Source organism: Andrena cerasifolii, chromosome 8, assembly GCF_050908995.1.
Source record: "Andrena cerasifolii isolate SP2316 chromosome 8, iyAndCera1_principal, whole genome shotgun sequence".
In the NCBI taxonomy this organism is placed as follows: Eukaryota; Metazoa; Arthropoda; class Insecta; order Hymenoptera; family Andrenidae; genus Andrena; species Andrena cerasifolii.
In genome coordinates, this window is record NC_135125.1 from 4,635,060 (window position 1) to 4,660,963 (window position 25,904).

Genomic DNA, 25,904 nt, shown 5'->3' on the forward strand with positions numbered 1-25,904 from the left:
AAATCAAAAACCTGTAAAATTCGATAATGGGCAGTACCTGTGGCCTAAAACAGGTATTTATGTACAATGTAGTAGCCGCTACTGCATTGTATGAAGGCCCGCACGCGGGTCCAGCTCGAGCTCGAGTTGAAAGACGAAGCGAGACAAAGTATCATGCTTCTTCTCTTTCGTAACCGACGGTAACTTCGTGTCGACTCTTTCGTCCTCTCTCGCTCACTCACGAGTTCTCTCACTCTCGCCCGAAGGAATCCGAGGAGTGGTGGAGATACAAACGCGCGCTCAACGCAGAGTCGAAACGCGCTCTTTATTTGGGTTCTGATGGAGGCAAACGAAAAAGCGTTGTTGTAAGAGTGATTATGCTTCACAAATTTCTTTGATTCGGGGTCTTTGTCATACATTAGTTGTTGTAATAATATCGAAAATTATTTCGTTTCTTGGGGGGGTTCTCAAATTTCGGCGAGCAGTGAGTCTGGGCACGTATCTGACTTAGGCCCCTCGAAATGCCCTTCAGGAGACTAATTAGACGGACAGAGACCCTTCTGATACGCAAAAGTTGTAAAATTTCGTATTTCGCATCGAAAATTGTTTCTAGGAGAGTTTCCAACAAAAATTGTGGTTATCTTACGCGTCTTATTATATAGGATAGTAATGCCTGGCGAAGACAGGCTAAAAAACTAGTTAAATTATATTCATAATATTTGTAAATCTCTCCACCGAATTGTATATAATAAATTTTTTATAACTTAGAATATACAAAGATAACAGAATTAACATTACATTTGTTCGAATTGAATCGGTGCGTTATTAATGCATGTAATTCAATTATTGATGAATTGACAAATGTTCGTAAATACTGTAGAATACTATTTACTGTGCTGCTGTACAACGCGAGTCAAATTAGAGTACCTATCGATTTTCGTAAAAAATTTATTCACGTTGTTTCTTCTTTTTAACTGAAAAGCTGTAAACTTTTATTAGTGGAGTAAAATCCTTATTACCGACAGATTGGTTTTATTTCACAGCATTTACGACGCATTTACGATTCAAGCAAAATTAAATGTCTCGTTCTAGCATTGATAATCGATCAGACTTCTAAATGCATTAATATTCGTAAATCTATAAACGAGTAGAAATAAACTACTTGCTTTCCAAACACAGAGATGTTAAGAAATTATTAAACTCTTATTTGACTAGGAAGTAAAAAGCAATATACATACAGCAATGCCATCTTAGAAAGGAGGCCACGGAAGAGGATCAACGCTACACATGCCACCATTTTGTGGGCATTTCTACTTGTGCAGTTGAGAGGAACGGTTGTGTGTGTTAGGAAATTGTGAAACTCATTTTACAAAAATTTATCCACCGGAGGTGTAAGTAAGACACGTTATTTCATTAAAACTGAACATAAGTTTCTTTGCGTGTGATAATTTCGTATAAATGTCACGAACGAAGGGCTAAAACCCGTCGATATATCCATGGCGTCGGTTCTGTTAGCTGCAGCACACTCTTGATCTTTCGCGATATTTTTACGCCTACAAGAATAAAAACTCCGAGGAAATAGCTATTATTTAGCGGCGTAGTGGATCAAAATAGACGATCAAGTTTATCTCATATAAATGGAATTGTTCGAATTCGGCACAGTCGGTCTCTGTTACTGCAGTAAATTGGGAGCACAACATGGCGGTACTCCGACTTTCCCTTTCCAGTATAAGCGACTAAATTTCGCGCCTAGCTTATACGTTCAGATTCGAAGTTCCGATATACACTAGCCATGAATGTAGAATTCGCACGGATAAGACGTGATTTCCTTAAAAAATATTTTTACTCCGAAATACTGTGCCAAGCGGTATTATTATCGTCGCCGGTCGATACTTTTTTTAACGTAGATAAACTGACAGTGAATATCCATGATTCATTTATCGTTCGTTATTCAACGGGATAATTGAACCTCTTAAAATTATCGATTTTATTTCCTGGTACGTGTTGCCGTCTGGTGCCTCGAGTACCTCCGCCACTATACTGTGTTTGATATTAATAAAAATTGTGTTTTGTTATTGGCAGACGCAAAATGTCACGTTATCGTGAGTGGGATCTTTCGTGCAAAGTGTACGTTGGCAATTTAGGCAGCAGCGCTAGCAAACACGAGATCGAAAGCGCGTTCAGTAAATACGGTCCACTTAGAAACGTCTGGGTGGCTCGAAACCCACCTGGATTTGCTTTTGTGGAGTTTGAAGACCCACGAGACGCGGAAGATGCAGTTAGAGGATTAGATGGAACGTAAGTGCTGTATAGAGAGTATCGGTAATTATTTAGAAGTTTTCCATCCTCGCCGATTTCAATGATTTTTGGATATGTTATCAAGATCAAGATTCTGAACAGCTTTTTCCTATACATGTTACAGCCGCACGACATTCATTTCCGAGATATTTGCGAAAAACTTCTGTTTCACTTTCCAACTTGTCCTGGGTATTATAGTCTGATCTTCGAGAGTTGAGACCTGAGGCGGGTTCCTAGGATGGAGCATGGTTAAGGAGGAACCAATGGTACGCTATGCCACACGCAATCTGTAGCGTATTGGTTTCTCCTTAACCATGTTCCGTCCAAGGGACCCGCCTCAGGTCTCAACTCTCAAAAATCAGACTATAGTATTGGTTGGGCCTAGATTAGTGCGGGGGGCATGGTACCGAACCGATGTGAGTTGGGGAATACTAAAAATGAGACTGCTGTTACAAGCATTGCCCGATGAGGTCAATATCGTACATTGTATCGTCGACGGCAACGAGAGGATGGTTGTGTTAGTAACATCTGTATAGGTAGATTTCAATGTACAGTAATCGCCCGTTACGAGTCCGTCGAACGCAGCTGGCGGCGGACTCATAGTGGGTTGCGGACATGGTTCCGCGCGGCCAGTGGCTGTGTCGACCCTTTCGTTTCCTCTCGCTCGTTGTCCGGTTCTCTCACTCTCGTCCGCAGGCTTCCAAGAAGTGGTGGGGATAGTCGCCGGACTCTCAACGGGCGGTAAACACGGACTCATAACGGGCGATTACTGTATTATGCCGAAAGTTTTTTATTAATATCTCAGAAACTAACAAATACCCGCAGCTAAAATTTTATATTAGAGGTTCTCCCCTCCTCCCGCCCAACCCCTCAAAATTTCGGTTCATTCCGGTCGTTGGGTCACACCGTAGTATATCCCCAGAAACTTGGGGATGCCCGTCAACACCCCGACCAGGGTTGTTAGATCGGGCCTGATCTTTTGCCAGAGATTTCAATTTCGTTGAGGATTGTAGTCGGGCGGGAGGTGGGAGGGGGGTAGGAGTGAGAGAGAAAAAGCCAATAAGAAAACAGACATCTAAAATTCATTATAATAATGACTTCTTTTAAAGGAGTAATAATAATAATAAAAGTATTCTGAATATTTTTTATTTTTGTATGGCATGGTACACCAGTGCAAGTGCGTGCCGCCGAATTCGATAATATTCTCTATTCTACCGGAGATTTTTATTGTGCCTGCCTGAGGCCGGAGACAACGGTTCAAAACCGGAGATTCCGGCCGAATGCCGAAGATCTGGCAACCCTGACCGCGACTCATATCGGTTCGCCATAATGCTTCACGCGCTAATCTAGCCCCAACCAATACTTATACCCGGGACAAGTTGGGAAGTGGAATGCGTTGCGTCGGAATAAGTCAAAAGAAGTTTTTCGCAAATATCTCGGAAACGAAGGTCGAGCGGTGGTAACATGTATAGGAAAAAGTTGTTCAGAATTGTGTCCCCGAGAACATATCCAAAAATCATTGAAATCGGTGTGGATGGAAAACTTCTAAATAATTACTAGAATATCTAATAAGTAATTGATAGAATAGCGAGACGTGTCGGAAAACGTACGAATGTAAGCGATAAAAGAAATTACTTACTCGATTCGCAGACGCTGTTGCGGAACCAGAGTAAGGGTAGAGATGTCCTCCGGAAGAAGTCGACGTGGCGGTGGTGGGCGGAGACCAGGTCCAAGATACTCCAGGTAAGGTATCTCGAAATGTTAGACAACAGCATTTTACAGCAACATTTGAACTGCTGCGGACGGCTAAGTGTCTCGCCAAGTAGGTATTACAGTGCAGCTAGCGAATAAGAATGTCAAGAAACTATGCACGGGTTTCAGTGAATTTTTTTGCACAGCGGACGTAAACGATATACTTTTCATTATTTTATATAAGAATGTGGATAGATACTTATTATATATTGCATTTATTTGATCTTATCGCTCTTCCGGCTACTGCTCCTACATGAATAAAACAATCGTTACGTATCGTGTTAATTAGACTACATAATAATAAATGTTCCGTGTCGAGGATCGTAGAGCTTTTCCATAATAAAACTGGAGATTTGCAAGGTTAGCCGAAGAGCAACCGAATATACTGCATGGGAAACCTAAGCGGGAGATTCTAGGACGGTTTTAGTTATGGCAGAGGTAGCAATTTCATTTAGAGCTCTTTTTCTTTTTCCCATTGTGTAATCTTGTGAATATGCTTAGCGAACGACAGGATTCACATACCATATATCTTTTTGAAAACCTTATAGGTCCGGATCTCGCAGTCCCCAAAGGAGATCCCTAGGTCTTAACCCGAGGTAAGACTTTCCTATCCCCGTTGACCGCAATTTTTCAGGTGCAAGTAGGCAAATGAAAGAAATGAAAGCGAAACACGGCGATTGGCAACATTATAAGCAGTCTAAAACATACAACAGTTTTTCTTAATTTTTTTTTAGGTCCGGATCAGGAAGTCCGCACAAATCACCGATAAGCCGATTCTCCAGGTAATCCCTTCATATTTTATAAATTTCTCTAAAATTTTCAGAGCCTTACCAAGAACAGCCAATCTACAAATTACAAGTAGGTATGTGCAAGTGCCGCTTGTATTGTGATCATCGCAATTTTGCACGCAGAATCACAATTTATCGTATAAAACGTGTAGAGTAATCTTATTTCAAAATGTGTATTGGAACATTGAGAATTGCGTTATTGTCACGATCGGCGGTCAAAACGTTTTAATCAATTGGCTTAAGTTGAAGAGGACAGGACTAAAAGAAAGTGCGGTAGACGGAGGACGAAGAGATAGTTCGAAACGTATAAAGAGAAACAGAAAAGAAAACGTACGAGGCCAAGAATTAGTTGGCAACTACGAAGCTCGTTCGGTGCATAGAAAGTGGCACCGGTGGCATACAAAAAGTAAATCGTAGCGGTGTCTGGTGTTAATTTTACTGTTTTAAAAACAATTTATTTCTATTGCTTATTATGCTCTTACTGTATAGAATCTGATTGATTTCACTTCGCCAAGTGCCTGAAGTCGAAAGTTATTCGGTATCTGAACGCTAATTTTAATGTTTTACATTTAAGCCGATTAGTAATTATTTTATAAGTGATTGCCCTTGATCGTTTAAAATGTTTCAGAGACTTTTCAGATATCGAATGAAATGCAAATTAAATATCGAGTCCAATTAAGTAGCTTCTAAAATGGTAAAGAGTAAATTAATGATATTGGTACGCACTGATGTGCAAGATAGCTGAAAGTGCACTTCGTACTCTAATCACTTTTATTTATCGTACACGCATCGAAGCAGCTTATAATTATCTCAATTATATTTTATACGTTAGCTTCACGAAGCTCGCTTTTATTTTGCTTTCGAAGTACGGAACATTACCTTTTCTTTCATACTGCACTATGCGTTACGATAAGTACTTTAAGGGATAAGTTGAAAGTTTTACATCCATCATATAAGTTTAATCGATCAGCTACAAGTAGAGTCTTCTTTTGTACGCATTAGAGTGGGCAGTCTAGGATAATCGTAAAGAAACTATCGTTGATGAGCGAGACTTGTGCAATTTTGTGAATTTGGATTAAGGAGAGAAAAAAAAGCTCGTGTATACCGATAGTGGCAAGGAGTATGATAACTTTGATGGTTATATTGCTAAAACTGACGTTTGCAGATTCTACCAGCGTCAGCTCCTAGCTCTGCTCGTCTCCCCGCCACTACTACTACTGCTACTACTACTACTACTACAGCCACCGTGAAAAAAAGTCTAGCAATCAAAACTGAACAAAAAAAAAGCCTGCCTGCCCACTAACTTCCCAACCAGTCACCATCAGTCACCACCAGTCACCGGTAGGAGCCAAGTCGTCCGTCAGTTGACAGTCCGATGCTGTCCGTCAGTCCGTCAGTCCGTCTGTTCCCCTTCAAAAAGACTTCTTCGGGCTACCTCAACCTCTAGCGGCTAGGAGCATCGTGAATCCATCGAACAGCCAACGCGATATGAACGAATACTTCTGTCAAAATCTCGGCGCGTCAGTCCGTCCGTCCGTCCCAACTTCTACTACTACTACTACTACTGCTACTACTACTACTCGTCAACCATCACGTTAAACTTAGCCGACAACGCGACCGCCACTTCTCTTCGACTGAGCAAAGCAAAATGATCACCACCTACACACCATCCCACCACCACCCAACCAAGTACCACCACCACCAACCACCACTACATGTTCACAGTTGTCTGGTATTTCACCGATTTTCAAAGATTTTTTATCTTTTTTTTTATTATTATTACAGTGTCACGTTCTCTGTGGTCCAATAACGATGATGTTCTCTGTTGATTAATTTTGCACCTAGGAAAGCAATACGAGACACTTTGCGTTGATAGTTCGTTATCGATCGCTTTGATAATACTATTATACATTGGACCAGGGAACTGCCACCTATTATATAATATGTATTTAAGATTATTTTATATAAAATAATAATCTAATATTTTATATAAAATATACATATATATATATAAAATAACAGTTACTTGTAAAGTATTTAATTTAACCAAATTAATCCTTCTTTCGTTTATTGGTTTCTCATTATTGGTGAGATGTCATTTTGTATTAATTATTGTGTCTAACTAGTTTTATCACCCCTTAGGCAAATAGGAATTAGCCAGTCCTAATTCTATTACGGTTGCTTTGCGATCATTTTTGTACCTATGTGTTTAACGTGCGACCTTCTGCTTCGTCTCCTATTTCGTTTACAAAATATTCGGATGTAACACTGTTTCACTTCATTTGCGTTTCTATCACCTTTTTCAGCAGATGAAATGACTTTAGATACAATTTTAAAGCATGCTCTTTCTGTTCCGAAACTAACACGATTAATGCCGCGACATTGGGAAATCTCGAGACGAAGTAGGCTGTTTCACAGAAATGAACTGTTTCTCCAATTTTTATTAAAAATAATCTAAAATGTTCCTTTAATATTTTAGGTCAAGGTCCCGTAGCCCTCGCAGGAGATCACTGACTCGTAGCCGCAGCCGAGATCGTCGTTCTCGTTCGGATTCCCGTGACAGACGGTATTGATATTACCACCAATTAAAAAAAAAAAAGAAGCAGGAGTAAAATTTTTGCATTCACGATATAAGAAAAACTTCGCATGTGTTTTCGTACGATTCAACCAAAATGAATTATGATCGTTAAAAAAAGTTCATCCAACACATAGAGTCAAAGCTAAAGAAGTATTTCTGCCTAAAATCACACTGAAACTAAATCCGCGAGACTCTTACACAGCTACAAAATACCCGCGTTGCGAAACTTCGGCCCGATTCGTCGGTTATATCCTCTTTACATTGAATATCCGATTGACAGCGCAAAGCAGCGATGTAGCCAGATTAAAATCGCGGCTCGAGTGAATCTTGTTTTCTAAGTGTGTTCCCTGTTTACTTGCAGTTAGGTGCTAAAAGTGTTGGAGAAAATGGACCGACTAAATGTGCCGGCTGGAAGACAAAAGAAAACCGATTTTATATGTACATAAAAAGAAAAAAAGAAAGAAAGAAATAGTCGTTACCACGCGTACATACTACGACGAAGCAATGATAATAAATAAGAGTAAAAAGACATTTCATAATGTACGAAACAGACATACACACACATACACACATGTTTAGCGTTTAAGCTGTTAACTTTGTACACGCATAAAAAAAGAAGTCACGTCGTGTGTAATAATATCTCTCACATTTGGTACACACACACACACACACACACACACATACACGCGCGCGTGTGTAAATGCTTACACACAAGAAACGGACACACGTACACGCTGTACACGAATGCATTGTACACACGCGTATAAGATATCTTTTGTGACGCGAGCTAATCGAGTGCGTTGGATCTCCTACGAAATGTGCTCATTGCTTTAAAGTGTACGAGTGAGACAAGATTCGGTTACAATTAAGGGACAATTAAGCGACGATAAGCATAACGGTGAGTGTTTAACTAACGGCAAGATCGATACCGACACTGGCCAGAGACGTTTGGTGTGAAGAAGGCGCGGAAGAAAAGGAAAATGGTCGTTTTACGTTGTATTAATTATTTTGTACTCTTACGATTCTAAGACTTTAAAATAAAAGTGTATCGTATAATTGTTTTGGCTTTCCCATTGCAAATAGGAACTCGATGTTTATTAAATGATAATAAAGTATTAAATTGCTAAGAGATTATCGTGTTTGTTCATTTACTGTACCATCTCTGCTGTATGTCCTAAATGTATCTGTGTAGAGGGCTGGCGCGATTGTTGGCGCCCTTTTGCAAGAAAATGTTTGCACCTGTTTTCTATTTAATATGTTTTGTCTTTACGAGGTACAATAAAAAATAATTACATTTACATTTTGTTTATGTGTATTAGTCTTTATTATTAAGTGTGCGATATAGTTGTTTAGTGCCCCTTCGGCCGGCGCCCTTATGCGGCGCATAACTTGCATAATGGGTTCCGCCGGCCCTGCTGTGTAAAATCAATAAAAAAATTGTTACGGCATTTAGAATTCACTTTTTCATTTAGTGTTAAATCGTTCATTCCTTATCATGGGGCCATGGTGTTGATTACTCTCTCGGTTTTTGCTGGCGATATTCATTTGTCGCCATTTAAACGTCATTTATAATAAAAAGCAGTATTCAATTTGCTGTTAAGTTCTTAATATTGAAACAATGTAACAGTGAGCCCTTAAACGTAAGAGTAATTGCCTAATGTGAGCATACATAACCGAACACCTTGCTGACAGTGATGATAATCTCTGATTGGTAAAGCAAGGGTCTCGTCTAAAAGCTTCAGAATTTCCAAGTAGGCTTTTAATGCATCTTGATGTTTTCCAGCTTCAAGGTTTATTGAGGCAACCTTGAACAGCGCGTCTGTATCCTGTAAGGCTTTCAAGCCTTTCAAGATATTCGTGTTCTTGCCACATTTGGAACACTTGATCATGAACTCGTTCGTATCTGTTCTTACTGGCAGAACGTTTCCGCATCCCGGCCCAGTTTCGCACTTAAATCTGTGGGAAGAAAATTTTTCGAGTGGGTATTTTAAGAAACATGGGGCGCACCCTATTGCAAAGTGTTACATTAAGAGTTCATGGAACAGATATGGCGCGTGTACTTTGGACACTAAGAAATGATGATCTTTCCTCAATCCTTTGTACCCAAAAATTATGCAGAGTGTGTCCTTGCATTGTTGGCATTCGATATTTAAGTATACTACTCTTCTCTCCCTTGCTGCTTTAATGATATTGCTATATCTGTTCCACTATCTACATTTTAACAAATGATGTTTTTTATTATGTTTTTTAAGCGAGTAAAATTGAACAATTACTTAAAGAATTTCTCTGCATTGGCGAGCTTATATGAATAAAAAAAAATAGTTAGAATGTTTCGTATTATATTTGTTTCTAGATATTAACTAGCATTAACCATTATTGATTACCAATGGAGGAGTTGCAGTTCTCTGATTGCGTTCAGTATGATTTATTATACATACCTATATAATTTCGTTACACCAATCTATTTGTTTCTATATATATTGTAGCGAATGATACCTTAGAATCGTTGGATCGATGTCCCCCAAAAGAGGCCAATGCGCCGTGCATGCTTCACAATTACAGTCAAACCAGTATTGCCATCTCAGTACCCTCTTCCGTTCTGCTTCTGGGGTGGTCGTAAAAATTGGACCATAATTCTCAGAGATTTCTTCCCCCGCTGCGATCGAGCGAATAGCCCTTACAACCATAGTAGTCCCAACACAGTATCTGCGCATCGTAATGTAATAATTACACAGTAAATTCTCGCTATAGGCGTGCGCTCGACGATTCCGAGTCGTCGATGGAGCGAGAGAGAAAGAGAGAGGGAGAGAGAGAGAGACAGAGAGGGAGAGAAAGAGAGAGGGAGAGACAGAGAAAGAGAGAGAGAGAAAGAGAGAGGGAGAGAGAAAGAGAGAGGGAGAGAGAGAGAAAGAGAGGGAGAGAGAAAGAGAGAGGGAGAGACAGAGAAAGAGAGAGGGAGAGACAGAGAAAGAGAGAGGGAGAGACAGAGAAAGAGAGAGGGAGAGACAGAGAAAGAGAGAGGGAGAGACAGAGAAAGAGAGAGGGAGAGACAGAGAAAGAGAGAGGGAGAGACAGAGAAAGAGAGAGGGAGAGACAGAGAAAGAGAGAGGGAGAGACAGAGAAAGAGAGAGGGAGAGACAGAGAAAGAGACGCAGCGCAGGCAAGCGAAAGACGAAGTGAGGGGAAGTATCATGCTTTCTCTCCTTCGTAGCGGACTCTAACTGTTGAGTAACCGCTCACTGATTTTTCACTGAACACTACCGCTCAGTTTCTCACTTCTCAACACGTTTAGTGATCGGTAGCCATGTTTTGTAGCTTAAATAAAGTCCGCTACTTTTACGGAACGTGTTGAGTTGTTACAAATATCGCTACCTTCCCAACTGTAGTTCAGCGGAACGATTGGCTGATCAGGACTGATCACCGTTGTGTTCTCAATAGTTGAGCACAACGGTTGGGTCCGCTGAGCGGACCCAACGGTAACGCGGATTGACTCTTTCGTCCTCTCCCGCCCGCTCTCAGGTTCTCTCACTCCCGACCGAAGGATTTCAGGAAATGGTGGGGATAGCGGGTTCAACGCACAGTTGAATGCGCTCGTAGCGAGAGTTCGCTGTATGTAATTCAGTTCGTTACATATAAAGCGAACAATTTTGAAAGTATAAAACTTGAAACACTGTAACTAGGGAGTACGAGATTCCGTTTACCTGATGATTCCAGGATTGCACGAGTGATTGAAGAGCGACAGTGTCAAGTAAAGTCCACCACCGATGAAAATACTTCGAGCTTTGGCCAAAGTCTTGTCGCCCCTCGGTATCGTCAACTCAGATATCTGAATATTCAGAAAGCTGATGTAACGCAACAATAAAGAAAGATATAAAAACAGGTGCTTTTTTTACTTCACGAAAGGGATGAAGTTAGGACATAAATCTCGAAGGATGAGAATAAAAGGTTTCTCTTAAAGTTAGTTTTCTACGAATATTTGTATCCAAGCTGCAGGAGCTTTTCGTCTGTCGCATACACCCACTCCACCTTTATCCTTCAATTAATACTACTTAGCTTTCTAGACTGTCGAACGATTTACCTCGTGAGAATTGAACTGCATCACCATCAAACCGTGCAAAATTAAACCGCCTATGAACAGTTCACCTTCGGAAGGTGTTGCCTCTGCTGTATCTGGAGTTTTAACGTCGTCGGGAAAATAGGGGCCATTTTTTAAGAGTCTCAATATCCAGCTGGCTATGTAAGTCCTATGGAAAAGATCTTGCGTCGTCCTTTCGTCTACATGGGTTACTATACGAAGAAAAGTGCAAATGAAAATTAAATGCATACAGTGGCGGATTCAGGAGCATTTCTTGGAGGGGGCGAAATATGTAAAAGTACCTAAGTACATATTTGAACCTTCTTTTACAAGATTTAAAATTTGCTTGTAATTTATATTTTAATATCTCTATCTGATACTATAACCTAAATAATTAAATTCACATTAATTATTTGTACCGAATAGTACACAGTGTCATAATATTTTTTTATTTTATTATTGAATGCATGTTACATATAGCATGGGCGTCCGGGGGCGGGGGTGCAAAAGGCGGTTGCCCCACCTGGTTTTGGAAAAAAATCGCTTGTTTCTAAAAACTGACTTTTATTAAGTTTCTACTAAACAAGTGAATATTTTTAAATTTCGGTTTTAAAACTTTAATTAAATTAGCACTACAAAATGGGTTAAAAAAGGCAAGGGGGCTACTCCACTCGCACCGCGTGTTCCATGATCCGATTCGTCGATGTTATCGGCAGGGTGCTTTTTTCATTATTATATTTTTTTTTACCGCCACCCCAAAGTCTCTCCGCCCCCCGGAAAAATCTGCGGACGCTCTTGTAGTATAGTATACTAGCTTTAATACTCGGCTTCGCCCGAAATTTAGATTCTGATTTTATAAATAAAGAAAATTTGTTTTTAATTTTTTTTCTGAAAATAGTCAGATTCATCTGGATTAGTTAAACATAATGAGCTGAGGCACATTTCGTGATTCCAGAGTTTATTGTTCGCAAGTTTTTAGGCGACAGACAAACACACAAACATATTAGAAGCTTTCTGCTTTATACAGGGTGTCCCACTAAGGAGTGGACAGCGCGATATCTCCTAAAGTATTGTCGATAAAAATATAAAAAAAATAGGGAATTGCATGGTTCGAGGGGGCCCATTTATTAGCGCGAACGAATTTTGTTTCCGATTATTATTTTAAAAGATACGATGGTCAAGTTCGGTTTTTCAAATGGAACTATTTTTTTTGAAGACCTGAGTTGATAGTGCGTTCCAAGACAAATTCAATAAGCTTGAATGTATACACTTTATTTCCACTGGTTTTTAAGATATTGCGCTTGCAAATTTACTGATTTTCACTGCAAGAAACCCCTCTGGAATGGGAAAAACCGGGGGCGGTCTTACTGACGCCACGGGTGGCACTGCCTGTTGAAATGGATACTTACCTGCCAAAGGTCTACGCCAGAAATGGCAGGCCCAAAGGCTGGACAATTCTTTTCCGTCAGAAATGCTACTTAGGTAGGTACATCTGCGGTATCGAGAAGCGCATCGTTACTTTTATTTCGCACTTGCTTCTACGCTCGGATGGCCGGTTCTTTTGGGAGGGATGCAAGTTGGATTGGTTAGGTTAGGAGGAGTGAAAGTTGCTAGACTAAATTTCAACCATAGGGAGCAGATTGTATCAGAACCAATCCAACTTGCATCCCTCCCAAAAGAACCGGCCATCCGAGCGTAGAAGCAAGTGCGAAATAAAAGTAACGATGCGCTTCTCGATACCGCAGATGTACCTACCTAAGTAGCATTTCTGACGGAAAAGAATTGTCCAGCCTTTGGGCCTGCCATTTCTGGCGTAGACCTTTGGCAGGTAAGTATCCATTTCAACAGGCAGTGCCACCCGTGGCGCCAGTAAGACCGCCCCCGGTTTTTGCCATTCCAGAGGGGTTTCTTGCAGTGAAAATCAGTAAATTTGCAAGCGCAATATCTTAAAAACCAGTGGAAATAAAGTGTATACATTAAAGCTTATTGAATTTGTCTTGGAACGCACTATCAACTCAGGTCTTCAAAAAAAATAGTTCCATTTGAAAAACCGAACTTGACCATCGTATCTTTTAAAATAATAATCGGAAACAAAATTCGTTCGCGCTAATAAATGGGCCCCCTCGAACCATGCAATTCCCTATTTTTTTTATATTTTTATCGACAATACTTTAGGAGATATCGCGCTGTCCACTCCTTAGTGGGACACCCTGTATATTAAGATGCATTAAAAAAATTAAAAGCATGTTCATGGATCCCATTTGAACCCTCGGCTGCCGGTGCTGGGTCCTTTTGGGCCCAAGTTGAACATTACTGAGTATATTCCCTAGTAGCATTTATTGTTCGCATTTTGATGGCCAACTAATTCCAAACTTAGCGATACTGTGGGTCAACCAGAAATGCTACTAGCGGTATAATAATTATTATAATTAGAATTCTTATTGCATTTGCAATACAATATAGCTTTATTATAATAATTATTATAATACCAAAGTCCAAAGAGACCCAGCACCGCCGTGGATTAATAAACAGAATTTTGCACCTTCGTATTTTTATACAAATACGATAAATGATTAGCAGCTAATTACCTAATCCATAAAGGGCTTCAAAATTATCTCCTTTGTAAGGCTCCTGCGCCGAGGCTTCGAATTTACCCTTGGAACGAACCAGCTTGTCTCTTAGTTTAAACAGTTCTTCGAATGGTTTCTGTGTAATCGATCTTAACGCCAAGAAACACGTAATGGACGTTTTTGATGACCACAACGTGGACAGTAACACGCATTCGTTCTGATGCACTTTTGCATCCGAATCCCTGCAGGGTATACTGCAATAGGCCACGCAACTGCACCTATAGCACGTAGCTGGTATTGGTACAAATATCCTCGACAAACAGTAATGGCAGTGGGTGAGCCTGAAACGAAATCAAAAACAACTAATCCTATTTTTGACTTAGAAGGTCTCGCAGGGATTTCTTGACGAATTAAAGGAAAGTAAAGTAATATATTTGAGAAGTCGAAATGGTACAACCGTTATTAGCATGCAACGAAATATTCAACATTTGAACAAATAATCAAAAATATTACAGAAGCACTATTGTTAAGTCACTTAAAAAAATTTAAAAAGATATGAAATTATTTTTATTATTGTGGGGTGTGAATTCAGGGCCGACGCGAGGCGGGTTTAGCGCATTCCCCGGAACCCGGACCCCGCGGTGTAAAGAGCTCGCGGTCCACGAAAAGCTCAACGTAAATATTATAATTATAAAATTTAGAAGTGTATATAAATGCGTTTTTTTAGCCCCGCACAATTTGGGACCCCGGTCCCGCAAAAGTTCACACCGGCCCTGTGTACATTGTTAGCTGTTATGCAGTGAATGCAGTGGCGGATTTAAGAAAAAGGCCCCGGTGGCAAACGTTCTGAGAGGCCCATTTTTTCGGGAAAATGAGGAGGTAGTTTACTAAAAGGGGGTAAGTGTACAGAAAAGTAAAGGAAAATATATAGTGCTTGGATAAAATCATAATTTATTTTTGAAGACAGGGCCCTACGGGGTCCTTCTGAGCAGGGGCATATTTTTCGAGAAACTAAAGCGGTAGTTTACTGAAAGCGGGCTCAGGGTAATAATACAGAAAAAAATATAGTTTGGATAAAATCATAATTGTTTTTAAGGTGTTACGAGCCGAGGCTGAGGGCAATGAGACTGGCGGTTGCGACGCCGAGGATTGAGTTTGTTAGTAACGGGCGAACCGGTGCCTGACTAACACCGGGAGCCACTAGGAAGGTAAATGTTCACGGATGAACCGGTGCCTGGATAACACCGGGAGCCGTTAGGAGGTTGGAAAGCGTGGACGAACTGGTGCCTGCCTAACACCGGGAGCCACTTGGCGATTGGTTGTCGTGGACGAATCGGTGCCTGAATAACACCGGGAGCCACTAGGAAGGTAAATGTTCACGGACGAACTGGTGCCTGCCTAACACCGGGAGCCACTTGGCGATTGGTTGTCGTGGACGAACCGGTGTTTGACTAACACCGGGAGCCACTAGGAAGGTAAATGTTCACGGATGAACCGGTGCCTGCCTAACACCGGGAGCCACTTGGCGATTGGTTGTCGTGGACGAACCGGTGTCTGACTAACACCGGGAGCCACTAGGAAGGTAAATGTTCACGGACGAACTGGTGCCTGCGTAACACCGGAAGCCACTTGGCGATTGGTTGTCGTGGACGAACCGGTGTTTGACTAACACCGGGAGCCACTAGGAAGGTAAATGTTCACGGATGAACCGGTGCCTGCCTAACACCGGGAGCCACTTGGCGATTGGTTGTCGTGGACGAACCGGTGTTTGACTAACACCGGGAGCCACTAGGAAGGTAAATGTTCACGGACGAACTGGTGCCTGCCTAACACCGGGAGCCACTTGGCGATTGGTTGTCGTGGACGAACCGGTGTCTGACTAACACCGGGAGCCACTAGGAAGGTAAATGTTCACGGACGAACTGGTGCCTGCCTAACACCGGGAGCCACTTGGCGATTGGTTGTCGTGGACGAACCGGTGTCTGACTAACACCGGGAGCCACTAGGAGGTTGGTTGTCGTGGACGAACCGGTGTTTGACTAACACCGGAAGCCACTAGGAAGGTAAATGTTCACGGACGAACTGGTGCCTGCCTAACACCGGGAGCCACTTGGCGATTGGTTGTCGTGGACGAACCGGTGTCTGACTAACACCGGGAGCCACTAGGAAGGTAAATGTTCACGGACGAACTGGTGCCTGCCTAACACCGGGAGCCACTTGGCGATTGGTTGTCGTGGACGAACCGGTGTCTGACTAACACCGGGAGCCACTAGGAGGTTGGTTGTCGTGGACGAACCGGTGTTTGACTAACACCGGAAGCCACTAGGAAGGTAAATGTTCACGGACGAACTGGTGCCTGCCTAACACCGGGAGCCACTTGGCGATTGGTTGTCGTGGACGAACCGGTGTCTGACTAACACCGGGAGCCACTAGGAAGGTAAATGTTCACGGACGAACTGGTGCCTGCCTAACACCGGGAGCCACTTGGCGATTGGTTGTCGTGGACGAACCGGTGTCTGACTAACACCGGGAGCCACTAGGAGGTTGGTTGTCGTGGACGAACCGGTGTTTGACTAACACCGGAAGCCACTAGGAAGGTAAATGTTCACGGACGAACTGGTGCCTGCCTAACACCGGGAGCCACTTGGCGATTGGTTGTCGTGGACGAACCGGTGTCTGACTAACACCGGGAGCCACTAGGAAGGTAAATGTTCACGGACGAACTGGTGCCTGCCTAACACCGGGAGCCACTTGGCGATTGGTTGTCGTGGACGAACCGGTGTCTGACTAACACCGGGAGCCACTAGGAGGTTGGTTGTCGTGGACGAACCGGTGTTTGACTAACACCGGAAGCCACTAGGAAGGTAAATGTTCACGGACGAACTGGTGCCTGCCTAACACCGGGAGCCACTTGGCGATTGGTTGTCGTGGACGAACCGGTGTCTGACTAACACCGGGAGCCACTAGGAAGGTAAATGTTCACGGACGAACTGGTGCCTGCCTAACACCGGGAGCCACTTGGCGATTGGTTGTCGTGGACGAACCGGTGTCTGACTAACACCGGGAGCCACTAGGAGGTTGGTTGTCGTGGACGAACCGGTGTTTGACTAACACCGGAAGCCACTAGGAAGGTAAATGTTCACGGACGAACTGGTGCCTGCCTAACACCGGGAGCCACTTGGCGATTGGTTGTCGTGGACAAACCGGTGCCTGAATAACACCGGGAGCCACTAGGAGGTTGGTTGTCGTGGTATGTATGTGGGTTTATCTCAAAGAGGAAATTCAAATGATGATTGGTTCAAATAAAAGAACTCTGAATAAGAAATAACTAATTATATTCTATAAGCTCAGTAAAAACAATAGTTTCAGTGTTTGGTTGTCGCGGTACCTAAGTCCACCTCTCGGCTTTGACGCCCTGAGAAATGCGAGGGTCTCGAAGAGTTTAATAATTACAACGCCTATCAGCAACACTGCGTACTGTATGGCTTAAGTTGAATAAATACTTGAAGAAGAATGTTACTCGATCTCGCAAGCCTCTTTCGTCTAAACGTATTACACTTGAAATGAGCCCCCGAGTGTGGATTTGTGGCTCTTTTTATACAGTGAAATTCGGCTAGACAGTAGTGGGGACATGAATGCCTTCAATTGAATATTAGGTTTTCGGGGAAAACTCGGTTGCAGCACACCACTATAGGAAACGGTGACCCCGCCGGGTCGCGTGTATTCTGGACACCCTAAAGGGTTCAGAAGTCAAAGATAGATCTGCGTACGTAACAAAGGATAGGGCCCTGGGAGGGAGGAGGGGGAGGTGCTTCTGGGCAGGGGCCCAAGTGGCAACTGCTCATCGGCCGCCCTTTTAAATCCGCCACTGAGTGAATGTATAATGAAAATTGATTAAACAGTCGCACCTGTGCTCAGCCAACAGAAATGAACAATGCGGATCTTCTATTACCAATAGTTCTCCAGGTTCAATATTTTTAGTGGCAACAGCGTGCCTCCCTATGTCACCACCCTCATCTTTAATGTTTACTGCTTTGCTGCACGCAGGGTACACAGGGTTGCAGTTCTCCATCTTGGGGGCGGATTTCTTAGACTGCCTCTTTCTCTCCGTCTTCTGAGGTACATTTGCTACTGTCTGAACTATCTGTTCACCCTTCTCTATCACCGCTAGCATGATCCTGATGTCCGCCTCGAGCTTCTGCTTCTTTTCTGCCGACAGTTTCGTATTGTCTAAAGCTTTCAAAGCATTCCTAAATGCCAGCACAGCGTCCGAGTGCATCTTCAAGCCCAGGAAACATCTGGCGCGTCTTTCTTCGAGTTTATAGCGCAATTCCTCAGGATAACCGACGCGCAAAGCTTCCTCCGCGTCTGTCAGAGCATAATCGTGACGTTCCATGTGATAAAGCGCCGCTGAACGATTTGCTAGTATGACACCTAAGTCTGGATAACAGATTCCTGTTATTATTTTCGTGTACGTACCAGTCCATTAAAGCTTGCAGTCTTAATTACAGTTCTTCGTACTTTTCCTTTTGGCAGAAATTTATTTCTCTTTCCCTGATGTTTAATGGGAGGTGGGAAGTAAAGCATATGATTTTACCAATTTGATGTAGAACTGATAGATGAATTATGACTAAATTTTATGCAACGCTTTCACCCTCCTTTCAATAACATTTACGTATACGTTGTTACTATTGGGTACTATTTTATTTAATTGCTTCGTAAAATTAAACTTGAATTACGAAAATCTTAGATAGGATGTACCTATGCATTATTAGGGTGGCCCTTATTTATACGTGTCGAAATTTTTTTTTTTCTTTTACTTTGCTCTCACTCACTAGAACGGTGCCATTTGGTAAAAACATAGCCCCTGAAAAAGTTTATCGCAGTCGGACAACAGGAAAGGGTGCCGACTAGGTCTTAAAGTTTAGAATTCATCAATAGCTTGGATTTAAAGAATTTCTAAAAAATGGTAAGCCCTATCCAAATTTTGTTCAAATAATATTAAAAGACCATTCAATTTTCTACAATAACTGTGTACATAATTTTTTCGTGCTGCCAACCATTTTTTAGATAATAGCATTTGAATATAGAGGAGCCCGCACCACGCATATAGACAATAGTCGCGCCGTACTCTATATTCAAACGCGATTATCTAAAAAATGGTTGGAAGCCCGAAAAACTTATATATACAGCAATTGTGGGAAATTGAATTATCTTTTAATGTTATTTGAACGAAATTTCGATTGGGCTTACCATTTTTAAAAAATTCTTCAAATTCAAATCATTGATGAATTCTAAATATTAAGGCCTGGTTGACACCCGTTCCTGTTGTCTGGTTACAATAATCTTTTTCAGGGACTATTTTTTTACGAACTGGAACCATATTAGGGGGTGAGAGCAAATGAAATCGCAGGTTGCAAATAAGGGCCACCCTAGTTTACATCCACCGCACAGTGGTCTGTCAAATAACAATCTGGCGGGACAAAAATCGCAAGTCGTACATAAATCATCATTTAGGTGGAAATGTTTATTATTTGTTTGAAAAAAAAACACCATCCACATTGTTTTACCACCCTTAAAACTGTCACCTCAGCCTCCAAGGGTCTTTTAAAACCAATATTCGTATTCTGGTGTTTCTTAAAGTGTAGGAAGCCAATATGAACTGTGTTTTGCAGAAAACAATTATTTACAACCACGTTATTTAGAACGAATTACACATTTTAGCTCCTAACATCACCATTTATGAAGATAGAATTATTTTAATTATGTACAACAATTATGTAGAGTTGCAAATATTTGCAGCTGCAACTTGTGAATATGTACTCCATAAAGCAAATAGAACAAAACCATTATAAGTTGGTTTTTAATTTTTCTAGATCCTCTGTCACATGATTTTTCCCTAGCACTATTACTCCATTTGCTTCACGTGCAGTTTAATTTAAATAATAAACAAATAAATACACACATACTTCCAAAGAGGAGGCAAAGAAAATTTTCGAGACAATGTAAATCATTTAACTGCGAGAAAGGCTGAAAATTCTAACGCTCCAAGATTGAATCTAATTACAAGCATGTAGACCAATATCAGCCGGGGAGGAACAATGCTTTCAGCTATAGGGGCGTTGAATTACGCCCGAAGACCGCTGGAATAGTTGCACCGCTATTATAAAATTGGCGCAATAAATAAAGCAGGTGGATGGTATAATTCACGGAAAGTGTGCCGATTGTTACCAGGCGATAAATTTCCTCGAAGCAAATAACGCGCGGGGCCGTGACGCTTTAATAACGTTAAATAAAATACAGCCGATAGTATCAACAATCATTAATTACCTTGCAGAGGTGCCAACAGGACAGCGTTCGAGTACGTCTCCAGGGCCTTCAGGAATTCGCCGCGGCCAAAATACTTGTTACCGATGTCCTTGAGCTGAAGAGCTTTCTCGCTGCTCTTCACAGCCTGGTCGTTAACTTCTAAGGACAGACTATGCGCCTCCGCATAGCTTAGTACGAAGCCAACCCTTTCCGCGGCGCTGTTTAGGGAAGCGAATCTCTTCCAATCCTGTGGCTGGATCGCTGCCCGCAGCTCTAACAGATTAGAGCTGAAATAGTTACCGATTTCGTCCTCCGACTCGTCTTTCAACATTTCTCACGCGTGGGCAATTAATCGCTCCTCGTGGCAAGTTTTACAGTATCAACTTTGTGTTTGCCGAGCTCCTTTTATTTATAATTCCCTTGGTGTCCCTTTTCAGTCATTCGAGACACTGTTCGGATATTTCACCACTATTTATGGGAGTTAGTTTGAAGGGAAAGTGGAATGTAAGGACGCGAACCCGCAGATCCCTTTTCGAGCTGGATTCTGGTTTTGGATCAATCAATGGGATGACCGATGCTTTCGGTCGATGAAACCGTTGGATCGAATGAAAGAATCTCAGTGCAATCTGCGATCGAGCGTGCGTCTGGATGACACGCGTTGCCGGCGGACGAAGCCCGAAGCTACTGCTACCGTCCACGCTCCCGAAAACTATGTTCGTCTATTTCCGTTCGCGCTATTTTCGTCGTTGTAAGACGTGGAGGTGTAAGATGCGACAGGGAAGCACGACAGAAGCATATGTAAGTATCGAAGCACAATCGTAATGATTAATTTCGTTGATTGGAAACGCTTAGAATTAAGGGGTTAGACCAACTTGGTCAGGTGAAGAAACACCGCAAGTTTGGGGATTTATTTTTAACAAGGGAACATCCCGAAGCCGAAAATTAAAAAAAATCTGAAACTTTGTGAATATATAGGGGATTTCCTCCTGATTACAACGCAAATTTTGTTTGCCGTCTAAATTCACTCGAAGGGGGTGAAATTGACCCCTGAAAATCCGGTTATTTTACGATTTTGTGTTATAATTCATGAACTGTAAAATAATTTGTTTACCAAATGATAGATCTAATTGAAAGAAGTGACTTTTGTCTTGATACTTTTTTTCTATCTCTTACAGTTCGCGAGTTAGAACACAAAATCGGAAAAGAGCCGAATTTTCAGAGGTTAATTTCACCCCCTTCGAGTGAATTTAGACGGCAAACAAAATTTGCGTTGTAATCAGGAGGAAATCCCCTATATATTCACAAAGTTTCAGATTTTTTTTAATTTTCGGCTTCGGGATCTTCCCTTGTATGTGACAAAAACATTTTTAACGATTAAAATTTTTCAAAAAAGGTAGGCACATTTTTTAATAATATATTCAAGTTTTTTTCAAGTTTTCTTTAAAAACAAATATGGTGGTCGAGATTATACCATGTCGAAATTTTAATTTTTTCGACCACCATCTTTGATCTTAAAGAAAACTTGAAAAAATTGTATATATTATTCAAAGATGCCCCTATCTTTATTGAAAAATTTTAATCGAAAGAAGTGTTTGTGTCACTCATTGTTAGAAATAAATTCCCGAATGTGCGATTACATTACCATTCGTGGTAACCATCTTCATTCTGAACTTTTATAAGAGGCACAACGAGGCTGATTAGTTTTGCTGCGGTCCATTTAGATTTGCAAGTAAAATGCCTAAATGTTTATTCGAAAGTAATCTGGGTTGAAATAAATGAACCTGTTATACAGAGTGTCTCGTTATTGATGGGGCAATCGAGAAGAGGGTGATTCTACTTGAAAAAATAAGTCGAAAATATAGAATAAACTTGTTTCATTTGCGGGGCAACTCACCCGGATTTACGTTATCGTTGCACTGTTTTTATATAAACCGTGTCCCAAATGCATTATTCTTGAGTTAATGTTTCGCCATTTTTATCTATCTATTAAAATTTTTATTAAAATTCCAATGCGAATACTTTCACAGTGAAGTTAATTATTAGCATCAGTTAGATTAATTGAATTTAAAGGATCCATGGGAACAGTGGCGCACTCAGAGGGGCCAAGGGGCCCTGGCAACCCCCAAAGAAGGGGCTTTGTAAAAAGAAAAGAAAACTGGATTTTATTCTTTAAATAAATTTTTATAATCACCTAATGCATTTTATTGAATCTCCACTAAAAATATTTGTGTCCATTCAACTCGCCCTCCCTCGACCCCCGAGATTAAATGCAAAGTGCGCCACCGCATGGGAATAACTGCAAACATTAAAAGATAAGGGATTTATGTACACTTTAAATGCGACGTAAGTTACATATTCGTATGTGGTATTTCGTTTCGGTATCTTACAAGCTAGTTTAAGTACAATATATACAAAGCTTAAATGATGTAGAAAACGTTGGTATGAAACGTATACAAATGTAGTACATATTTCTTGTTGCGAAGAGAATACAGAACTAAGGACAAAAATTCCGCGAAATCGATTACCATTCCAATTTGTATACGCGGGGCCCAAAATCGTTTAGGATACTTTACTGTTAGAAGCATTAATTGCGCGTTAAAGTTCTCGGGAATTGTTTGAAGAAATATAGATTAAGTACCAAAGCTTTAAATAGAGCATATTAGTTCTCTCCTAATAATTAATTATCATTCGAAGGATCGTGATAAGTTTAAAATGTCTCCCACTTCGAAACACTATTAATCTACACACGACAAATATAGGTTATGCTACACTAATTGTAGTGGCGGATTTAAGAAAAAAGGCCCAGGCGGCAAACGTCCCGAGGGGCCCAAATTTCTCGGGAAAATGAAGAGGTAGTTTACTAGAAACGGGGTAATTGTAGTAGTGCAAAGTGAAGATTATATTGTCTGGATAAAATCATAATTATTTGTTTGAAGATGGGGCCTTGGGGAGCCTTGTGGGCAGGGGCCTTTAAGGGGCCATACCTAGCCAGGCGGCCCAAAAGAGACGCCTGATTTTTTCGCGTGATTTTTGCAAGAAAAAATCCGGATTTCAACTTCAAATAGCCGCCATTTTGTTTTAAATTAATATTTCGGAAATTCCCTCCGCCAACCTGAGGATACATTATTATACTAACGAAATCTTTTTTGTATTTTGATTTCAGATAATCTGGTTCCGAATGGCAGTGCTCACCGCAAAAGCAAATTTTTAAAAAGGCTTCTCGGATGTGGGTTGTTACTTTATTATAAACGTAAATATTTTTCTACCAAAAAATTACCAAATGTTCTTTAAATGTTGCTCTTTCACGTGCAAAAAGTTCTGTAGGAATATAAGCTTCTGCTTTTTCAAAAAAAATTCACAAACATTCGCCTCTTTTCGGCCGCCTGACTAGGTACAACCCCTTAAATGCCCGTTAAATCCGCCACTGACTAATTGTATTATCGATAATGACAAAATTTATTCTCCATAAATCGCTTTCAGATTGCTCACCTAAACGAAGTATCCTTCCATTAAGTACCTTTTCTCGTTGCTCTTAATAAGCACATACGATTTCCCGTAAATACATAGAAGAAAAATAACAGCGAAGTCGATCTGACATCAGCTCGCGAACTACTTGCGCTAATGATTTACCATTACGAACTTCTACCGGGAAAAGGTTCTCGAACCTTTTGCTCTCTGTTAGATGTATCTCTACTTAACAATTCGAATGTATAGTTGTATAAAAATAATCGTTCCGCTCGGTTCTCCATTTTCTGAGAAACCGCTTCGAAACGCGAGTATATTAGCCACTCAGTATACCCTTGGGGCCTATGTCATAAATGAAGATTAACTCAACAGAGAAACTCCTAGTTCACTATGTAATCGTATTAAATACTTGTCAAAACATTGTACTGTACAGCGTAATAAATTAGAACGTTCAAAATCCACCCCCTCCGATCCGCAAACTTAAAAATCGGTTACGCATCATTTTTCCATAAATGCTCCGTTAGAGTATCGATCTCGAGTTCACTGCCCTCGGTGTGTTCCAATGTTAAGGTAATTTCTGATCGGCTCCCCTTTCTGGCAAAGGCAATTCGTCGCGAGGACTCGCGATCGGCCTGGAGCGTCGCCCTCAGAAATCGTAGGACGCCTCGTCGTCCTCCTTCTTGCGTCTGAATGCGATTTTGTACAGTGCACCCGCCGCGCAAGCACCCAGAATCGGCCCGACCCAGTAGATCCACAGGTCCTTCCACTCGCCCAGAATGACGGCAGGGCCCAGGGTCCTGGCAGGGTTCATGCTGCTACCGGTCACGGGCACCGCAGCCATGTGAGCCACGGTGATCGTTAGCCCGATCGCCATCGGTGCCCACCCTTTCGTGTCGGACCTCTTGGGATCGGTCACTGCGTGGACGACCAGCAGCAAGAGGAAAGTGACGATCGCCTCCATGAAGATACCTTGGCCTTCGCCGACGGACGAGCCTAGAGCTGTAGCGCCCAGCCCCTTAGCTGACGGTATCAACGCCTGTGAAAATAGTAGCGAGGAAAATCATGATTAATTGAAGGTAGTCTGTTAGATCGGTGCAAAACGTCGGTCGCTTTATTTAATTTTTTTATAAAAAATAACGTGTGCGTCGGCCTCACATAACCCGAATCAGAATTATTTTCACAGAGTTATTTATTATATTCTTAAATACAAAGTATCCGAGAACAATGATTTTATTCATTTTTTTTATATATTAAAATAGTAATACAGCGTACATTTAGGTGCATACGATAATATGTTGAGATTTATATTTCAAATATGGCGGTTCAAGATACACGCGTTAGTACAAGGCGCCACCGTCTTTTTCCTTTTTATATATATCCGTTACCTTCTTCTTACTTTTTGTATCACTCTGAGTTTAACCAGCACGTATATGTATATTGCGTCTTGCATATCATGAAATAAAGTTTATATATAATTCTTATACCAAATATAAGAGTGAATAATTGTTTAGTTTGATTTGGCCTTCCGAAGTTACCTAGTAAAACATAATAATATTGGAACTAGGGGAGACTGGGTATGGTAGTCACACGGGTAGGTAGCCTTCTGTGCTTGTTTCTGTGTTCAGAAAGCAAATCCAGGGAAATTGAGGGTCAGTGATAAAGTTGTAAACTGTTTGTTAATAATGTTTTTAAGTTTAAATTTTTGTTCAAGACTGTAGCATTTATAATTACAGTAAAAAACAGGATATTACTTGAATCGGCTCTTTAGTAACAAACTTAGCTACCTGAATTTGTGACAATCAAGCCCAGATGCTGTGACAACCAACCCAACCTCGGGGTGTGTTGTCACAAAATAGTTTCTGCAGATAATGTCAATTAGCTCCTAATCTGATTGACAAAATTCACAGGACCAATTTTTTTTATAAAGTCGGACGCACGTATACTCCGTGTCATTTAAGAAGGAACCTGCCGACCGACGAGTTTAGACCGGTTCTGCGCAGGTTGACGCTCATTGGTGCCGCGAGAAGCCACTATTGGCTGTACCCCCACCAACGCTTTTTCGGAGCCAATCAGCTCATTCTACATGCGCG

The 25,904-nt window shown here is 41.4% G+C and overlaps 3 protein-coding genes across 11 annotated transcripts in view; 1 reads left to right on the forward strand and 2 right to left on the reverse strand.

Moving 5' to 3' along the window:
* The first annotated feature begins 1,217 nt into the window (after window positions 1-1,217).
* On the forward strand, window positions 1,218-8,451 carry LOC143371894 (RNA-binding protein 1-like). 8 transcript variants are annotated; one of them, XR_013086150.1, is made up of 8 exons: window positions 1,218-1,370; window positions 2,062-2,277; window positions 3,928-4,020; window positions 4,578-4,625; window positions 4,764-4,811; window positions 5,983-6,158; window positions 7,297-7,383; window positions 7,757-8,451. XR_013086150.1 is itself a non-coding variant. In XM_076817511.1 (7 exons), exons 2-7 carry the CDS (start codon window positions 2,069-2,071, stop codon window positions 7,758-7,760), a joined length of 489 nt encoding a protein of 162 aa, XP_076673626.1. In that variant the 5' UTR covers window positions 1,218-1,370; window positions 2,062-2,068; the 3' UTR covers window positions 7,761-8,451. The 8 variants fall into 8 exon arrangements, 5 of the variants coding, with proteins under 5 accessions (XP_076673626.1, XP_076673629.1, XP_076673628.1 ...); XR_013086151.1 differs by lacking the exon at window positions 4,578-4,625; XM_076817511.1 differs by lacking the exon at window positions 5,983-6,158.
* A 414-nt stretch (window positions 8,452-8,865) lies between these two features.
* Window positions 8,866-21,388, reverse strand: LOC143372157 (protein-lysine N-methyltransferase SMYD4). The gene is made up of 7 exons (XM_076818106.1): window positions 20,371-21,388; window positions 17,949-18,480; window positions 14,059-14,381; window positions 11,474-11,682; window positions 11,097-11,221; window positions 9,892-10,101; window positions 8,866-9,351 (listed from the first exon to the last, which is right to left on the reverse strand). Exons 1-7 carry the CDS (start codon window positions 20,678-20,680, stop codon window positions 9,030-9,032), a joined length of 2,031 nt encoding a protein of 676 aa, XP_076674221.1. The 5' UTR covers window positions 20,681-21,388; the 3' UTR covers window positions 8,866-9,029.
* A 1,266-nt stretch (window positions 21,389-22,654) lies between these two features.
* The window catches only part of LOC143372246 (aquaporin AQPAn.G), an 81,686-nt gene continuing 78,436 nt past the window's right edge, over window positions 22,655-25,904 (reverse strand). For both annotated transcript variants that reach the window (XM_076818298.1, XM_076818299.1), the window contains exon 5: window positions 22,655-24,850. In XM_076818298.1, the coding sequence (XP_076674413.1) occupies window positions 24,461-24,850 (390 nt within the window). In that variant the 3' untranslated portion in view covers window positions 22,655-24,460. The remainder of the gene's footprint in view (window positions 24,851-25,904) is intronic.

Excerpts from the sequence above, each read along its gene's own strand:
- LOC143371894 (XM_076817516.1), top strand. The coding sequence starts at position 2,069 with ATGTCACGTTATCGTGAGTGGGATCTTTCGTGCAAAGTGTACGTTGGC. Across the intron at positions 2,278-3,927 it reads GTTAGAGGATTAGATGGAAC|ACGCTGTTGCGGAACCAGAG; the intron begins GTAAGTGCTGTA and ends CTCGATTCGCAG. Across the intron at positions 4,021-4,577 it reads CCAGGTCCAAGATACTCCAG|GTCCGGATCTCGCAGTCCCC; the intron begins GTAAGGTATCTC and ends AAAACCTTATAG.
- LOC143372157 (XM_076818106.1), bottom strand. The coding sequence starts at position 20,680 with ATGTTGAAAGACGAGTCGGAGGACGAAATCGGTAACTATTTCAGCTCT. Across the intron at positions 18,481-20,370 it reads CCTGTTGGCACCTCTGCAAG|ACTTAGGTGTCATACTAGCA; the intron begins GTAATTAATGAT and ends TCTGTTATCCAG. Across the intron at positions 11,222-11,473 it reads TGCAGTTCAATTCTCACGAG|ATATCTGAGTTGACGATACC; the intron begins GTAAATCGTTCG and ends CTGAATATTCAG.